The sequence below is a fragment of the Anser cygnoides genome, chromosome 1 (genome assembly GCF_040182565.1).
Source record: "Anser cygnoides isolate HZ-2024a breed goose chromosome 1, Taihu_goose_T2T_genome, whole genome shotgun sequence".
NCBI classification, from domain to species: Eukaryota; Metazoa; Chordata; class Aves; order Anseriformes; family Anatidae; genus Anser; species Anser cygnoides.
Window position 1 is genome coordinate 129,857,996 of NC_089873.1, and position 6,708 is coordinate 129,864,703.

General features: G+C 54.2%; 1 protein-coding gene and 1 long non-coding RNA gene across 4 annotated transcripts in view; both read right to left on the reverse strand.

Annotated features, from left to right (window-relative positions):
- The window catches only part of LOC136786747 (uncharacterized), a 132,510-nt gene extending 127,031 nt beyond the window's left edge, over window positions 1-5,479 (reverse strand). Inside the window, exon 1 of the long non-coding RNA XR_010826238.1 lies at window positions 1-5,479. This exon is cut by the window's left edge and continues 38,765 nt beyond it. This is a non-coding gene — a long non-coding RNA (uncharacterized lncRNA).
- Window positions 1-6,101, reverse strand: part of NHS (NHS actin remodeling regulator) — a 251,881-nt gene extending 245,780 nt beyond the window's left edge. For 2 of the 3 annotated variants that reach the window (XM_048066848.2, XM_048066847.2), the window contains exon 1: window positions 5,500-6,100. In XM_048066848.2, coding sequence (XP_047922805.2) covers window positions 5,500-5,833 — 334 coding nt within the window. In that variant the 5' untranslated portion in view covers window positions 5,834-6,100. Of the gene's footprint in view, window positions 1-5,499 lie in introns of all 3 variants that reach the window. The other variant, XM_048066850.2, reaches the window with a different exon arrangement.
- Between the last annotated feature and the right edge of the window lie 607 nt (window positions 6,102-6,708).

Below are 6,708 nucleotides of genomic sequence, written 5' to 3' on the forward strand. Positions count from 1 at the left end.
CGGCGCTCTATCTAATGTCATGGGCAAGGTACAAATGGGATGCTTAAGTTAGCAGGTTTTTCTTCCTACATTTCTTTGTTGTTCTGACAGTAGTAAAAGGTAAACAGGAAAACCAATGGTTCGGCCTCCCACTCCTGCAGACTCTGCTAACTTGACAACAGCCCTCTGCATTTAGAAGAAGCCAAGCACTCAGGAAATTATCCAACTTTCCCACACCCACAACCCGGGTAATTTGCATTAATGGGAAAAGTACAGTCAAGTGCACCAGACAGTAGAGCTCTGTAAAACAAGCAAATAAGCGACAGCAAGCACAAATCCTAAAAAAAGAAAAAAGAAAAAAAAAGGCACCAACAAAAATCCCCAAAACAAAAAACACACCTGGCGTAAAAAAAAAAAAAGCAAAAAAAAAAGCCCTCCTCCACTTTCAAAAGGACAAACGAAGAGGCTGTGTCATTCCATTTGGATGGGTGCAGGACACAAAGCTGAAGGCAATTGATTACCACATCCATCGTACAATTCTGTTTTTCTTCGGAAGTTTTATTATGCACCCAGTGAAGATTTGTCAGTGAATATGATTTCGATGTACAAAGAGAGCTGTGAATACATTCTCGTGCTTCATGTCCCCAAACCACAGTAGTGCATGCTTCTGAAAGTGCAGCTACCCTTACGCACAGATACGCTTATGCACTATAAAGCACTACAATACAGGCTTAAAGGAAACTAGAAATCTGTTCTCATTTGTTTCCAGCAGTACCAGAGACGCTTTTGTGTAAATGTATCCAACCTGTGGGGGTCTACAGTTGTGCCTCAGCACAATAGGAAATCCATACAATGGAAACTGCACTTTGAATTCCCTGGGATTTTGCGAAGCTGGGATAAAATGCAGCACTTACCTACCCAAGCTGCACTTGCTTCTTTTTTCTTTCAGTGGGGCACCTACTCTTAAAGTCTGGTGCACCCTCCTGAAGATCTCTGCAAGTGTGACCACCAGCAGTTAGCCTGGGGTGGCTTTATGATGGAACCAGGGTGCAGGTTTCCAGGTTCAGCAGCAAATGAGGTTTCAGTGCATTAAGCCAAGGAGGAGGAGAGGCATTATCTGCTGAGCTTTGGATCCAACATATTTTTTTGTAGAAATGGTAGAACTGCAGCAGAAAGCAAATCAGAACCTTACAACTGATTAAACATTTCCCTGTAGTGCTCAAAACCCAAATAGAGGAGCATTATATGGGTGTGTAAAAAATAAAATAAATGAACAAACAAACACCACCACCATCACAACAATCTAAAAATCCCAAAGAAACATACCAAAAGCAAAAGTGAAACTAGCAAGGCTGTTCCCAGTAACTGACTTCAATGAAACAGAATAAATTAATGCAGAGTCTAAAATGATAAAGAACCAGTTCACAGCTGTCCTTTTTATCTCAATGCTGTCACTTCTGTAAAGAAGAGAAAAGTATCGGGGAGCTCACCGCAGATGTGTGGGGACCTCTGAGGGACACAGTAACACAGGGGATGCCCACACTCCTGAACAGTTGTATTACTAAATGTGAGCACATAGGAAAATCGGGAACGGAAAAGTGGTGCAATGAAGATACAACAGGCAACTGCTGGAAGGGATACAGCCTTCAGAAAGATTTGCTTCTGATAACACATTGATGCTTTCAGAAAAAAAGCCTGGAATGCATGGAATTCTCTGGGATGCCAGGGTGCAAACACGATCTTGTTAACCAGGGTTTCAAAATCTGCTGCCCAGTCACTATCGATTACTCAGAAAGCAAGATAGCTTACATCATCAGCTTCTGAGAAGTACTCTGTTCCACTCAGACTGCCAGATCTGGAGGAATCATCTCTCACAAGTGCAGACAGAGGCATTCAGTCCCAAGTATACACAGGAATCCAGCACTTCTACGGTTCCGCGTTACCACGATTATGAAACGAATATCACACTGCTCATTTCTCTTGCCGTTAATAAGAAAACTCGAAGCAACAGCAGGACTGACAACAGTCATGTTATTCCCACATGGTTCCGCTTTAGAAGCAGACCCTGGAGCTGATCGTGATGAAAAGCAGCAAAGTACTTAGAGTGGCAGAAGGGCAAAGCAGTTAGTTCAGGAGCTGAGCAGGAAAACATTTCTCACCCTTGTTTCTCTTCCAGGCAGAGGGTGGGAAAGAATTCATATTTGCAAGATGCTAGCTGGCCAGAGGCTTGTAAGAAAGATGAAAGGACCAGCAGCATCTGGGAAGGCAGGGGCGAGGGACCCGGAGTTTTTGAAGATGACCTGCTTGTGACTGCCCAGAATCTGCCTTTTATTGTGCCTAACAAGATGTCCAATCACACTTTCCGAATGGTGCCAGAACCAAAAGAGTAAACACATAGGTAAATCCCTCCAACAGCAGCTCAGCAAAGCACTTCAAGCAGTTTTCTTAAAGCAAAGCATACCCAGTCTTGCAAATCTTTACCACTTCAATAGCAACAAAGCTGAAAATGGTAAGTCCTCAGGAAAACAACAGCCACGGTGATAAACATTACAAGAAAAACACCGTTATTAATTCATTTCAATTTTCTGTTAATATTCCCTGGACCCAACACCAGCGTTTTATTTGAATGCGACAATACATAATTTCTGATGTCAAATACGCCATTATTACATGAAATTGTACAATATGTTATTTTCAAGAGAGCTCCTTTCCTGACCTCCTTCCCCTTGGTATCATGTCTGTTACTGCCACGGACTGGATCGGGCTACGGAATCCCCTCTGTAACCACTGGCTCCGTTAGCTGCCAAGATGGATCTGGCCCATCGTTTCCTTTTCCTCTCCCAGACCGTCCCTTCATCACAAGGGAAATTGGAATCCAGCTGGCTTACGAGGCGTGGAGAAAAAGGCCTTCAAATGTCACGGCTCAGTATCTAGGGCACGTCTGGTAGCATTACTCTCAAATCACTGTGCTGCAGTCGGCGTTACAACGCCAAGAACGTCTCACTGTGGCGAGATAGCCCAGTAGTTTGTAACCAAGAACATAAAAAATGTACATTTGGGCCATGCTGCTGCTACTCTAACACGCCAATATGCAGCACCTCGGTAAATATGCTGAGCAGACCGGCACCTCCAAACTCATGATACACAGCGAGTTCAGTGGCACCATTACAGACAGGACTCGGGTGCCTACCACAACCATGCTCCATGTGGTGTGAGCCCAAATCTCCAGTCGGTTCTGAGTTAGTCTTAGGTGTGGTACTCAGACCGGACAACCAAAAGGCAGCCCAGAAGCCAGCCCACCGTCCCCACGTTTGCTGCTGGATGCGGAAGTCAGCATGCCTTCATGCGAGGCTGGTAAGGTAGGGCAGCCCTGAGCTTGCTCTGTTGCTTTGAAGAGAACAAATGGGTCCTGTGACTGGAGTGAAATGCTGCCAGGAATGAAATGTGTAGGCACTTCATGCTTAAAACAAACATTAGCATAGTTTTGCTGAAAGTAACAATGAAGGAGGAGGTGTCAGCCTAGGAAGGAGAAAGCACGCTCTCGTTACACGCCACGGCAAGGATGGGCAGCTTCCTGCCAGGCAGCTCTATTGGGCCCTTGGGAGCGCAGAGCAGACTGCAGGCCAAACGGAGGAGCTGCTGTGGACGTGTACGGATTTGGAGGATGCGAGGAGAAGACTTGCAGCACGGTGCAGCTCAGCTCCAGGTTCCCAGCTGCGATGTTCAGCTGCAGCACTATGCAAGTGCAGCTGTCTTGGTCCAACACTGGGTGGGGAACAAAAGCAGCCGGAGCGTGTGGCAAGTTGAGCAGCCGTGCCCGCTGGGTGGGTGAGGAGACTTGTCAGGCTTCAAGCACGTGCAGCACAGCGCGATAAGGACCGGGCGATGTGCCTGCGAGCAGCTGTACAGCTGGAGGCAGGACGCACACCTACGGGAGGACGGGCAGCGGCACACAGCAGCGCTGTGCAGGAGCCCCTGGCTAGCCAGCCGGAGGGATATCTGCAGCAAGAGCAGCGGCACTGCACTGCACGCTGTGCTGCATGCAGGGGAGAGGAGAAGCAGCAGCCAGACCGCGGCAGATCATGACCAAAAGTGAAGGATTTAAAGGAAAACAGAAAACGAGCAGAGATGCGGACTCTGCGTTTATCATCACAGGGGAAAAGCCAGGCTCTCCAATTAAGCGCATGACATAGCTGTGCTGTAATACCACGGTTTTGCACCGTGATCTGAAAACAAGCCGCACTTGCACAACCCACAAAGAAAAATAGCCGTGTGGATTAGCCGGGCTAAGCTCTGCTCTCGCTTACATTAGTATGTGCGCGCAGCTACTCGGCTCCAAAGACTTGCAGATGCGAACGTGATACGAGGAGTTTCATTTCCTCAGACAGTTCCCTCACCACACCGGCCAGCCCTGCTGCTCACCGCGGTTTCCAATCACAGCCCAGCCCTCTACTCTGACTGCACACTAGTCCTGAAACCACAGAAAGCCTCCGTCGGGCTGACCTGTAGTTGATGTATGTTAACATATCATCAGCAAAGTCACCGCGCAGCTGCCAAGGATCTAGTTTAAACAGCTCCGAATACTTAAGGCTCGGTTTCGTTAACCAGTACAGCTTCTCTGATCCTAGAAGAGTTACTTCTCTTCCACACCGCTCCGTAGGGAGGAAACACAGAACACGATTTTTTAAATGGCACGTTCGTTAAAACCACCTAGAAGAGGGCACGCTCTCGCTTACCCCGGTGTAAACCCACCTCCCTATACCCACCGGAGATACGTAGGATTTTGAGGGGAGTAGCAGAAGGCAAAAAACTGAGCCAAAATCCCCTTTGAAGCCATTCCTTTTTCAAAGCCAGATATTAGGAGGGCAGGACCAGCACCGATCTGTGCCGCTCCGGACCTCCGGTACACAGCCCTACCTACGGAAAGCAGGCATTCGCAAGCGCTCGGGAAGCGTCTGCGTCAGTGAGAGCACAAAACCATTACGCTGCTGTAAACACGAGCAATGTTCAGCAGAAATCAGCAGCTGCTAGCGCTACGCAGCCTGTCACCGCTTTTATAGCCCGGGTGGAGAAGCAGCAGGATCCAAGCCCTCCTTGCTCATAACAGAAGCGGCGGATCGCCCTCATCTTTCCCGTCCCCTCCCTCCCTCCCCGGCTGTTCAGGGCCACTCTTTGAACAGACAGAAGTCATTAACCAAACTTCCTTATTTTACATGGCAAGCCGCAGAGAGGCGAGGTGCTTTGGTCACTGCTGCTTAGCGGGGTGGCCGTTTCTGCTCCAGCCCTCAGGGTTTCGACCGGGAGGCCGGACTCACTCCGAAGGGGCAAGCATCCCCCTCGGGGACGGGGGTCCGGCCAGCAAAGCGGGGCGCAGCAGAACCCCCGCTCCCCCCGGCCGTCTGCGCCCCATCCTCGCCCCCTCCCCGGCCGGCAGGAGCCTCTCCCCGGCGGGCAGCCCCCTCTCCACGGGGCTCCCTGCGAGCCGAGCCGACCCGAGCCGAGCCGAGCCGCGCTACTTACGCACTGCCTCCTGCTTGGGGTCGAGGCCGCGCACGGCCCCCTGGAGGCCGGCGATGCGGCCGTGCAGCGCCCGGACGCGGCGGTGGGTGCCCTGGATGTCAGCCTCGACCTCCTGGAAGAGGGTGCAGGCGTGCCGGGCCACGTCGGAGAGCTGCCGGAGGATCCGCGACAGGGCCACGTTGCTGACGGCGCACAGGTCCAGCACCATCAGCACCGCCGCCGCCGCCTCCTCCTCGCCCGCCGCCCCCGGCTCCCGGGGCTCCGCCGGGGCTCCCCGGCTCTCGTCCGCCCGGCACAGCCTCTGCGGCTCCACCGTCCTCTTGGCGAAGGGCATGGCCGAGCGGCCCCGGCCGGGGATCGCCGCCCTCCTCGCCGCCGCGCTCTGCCCCGCTCCGCGCCCCGCCGCGCGCTCAGCGCCCGCCGCCCATCGCCTGGCCGCGGCCCCGCGCGGGGCTCCCGGGCTGCGGGCGGCCGCCGGGCATCCGCCGCCGAGGGGAGCCGGGCGGAGCCCCCCCCGCCTCGCCCCGCTTCGCCTCCGCCGCCCTCCCGCAGCGCCGTGCCGTCCCGTGCCGCGCCGCGCCGCGCCGAGCCGCGCCGTCCCGCTCCGCCGCCGGGTGCGAAGGGGCGGCCCCAAAAACGCAGCCGGAGGAATCCCGCGGCCGCGAGGAGGAGCGAGGAGGCGGCGGGGCGGGGGCCGGCGCCGGGCTCGGGGACGGGGGGGGGGCCGCGGCGGCCGCGGGGAGGCGCTGGAGGGACCGCGCTGGGAGGTGCGGGCAGCCTGCTGCCCCCCCCCGCAGCACTGCCGGGGGGTCCCGGGCTGGGGGAGATCGGCAGGCACCCCCCTGCCGCCCGCCGAGGGCGAGGGGATGCTGGTGGAGTCCCCCCCCCGGGGTGCTTGAGAGGGGTGCTGAAAGCCAGAAGTGCCCAGGGAGCAGGCGGGATGTCAAATCGCCGTGTGATGCGGAGATGTCAAATCCTGCGTGATAGGTGGCAAACGTGCGGAGGGGATGCTGCGGGAAAAGACGCCGTAGGGGAACAACCACATCCACGCTTAGGAAGGGTCAGGTTGCCCGCTTGACCCGGACTTGTCACCCTTGCCCCCTTGAATCCTTACCGTGGTGCAGGACACATTACGTGACCGCACGCAGCCGGCGTGCAATTACCTGTGGTCAAGCAGCCCGAGCTGCAGAGTCCCCGCCAGCCCAGCAG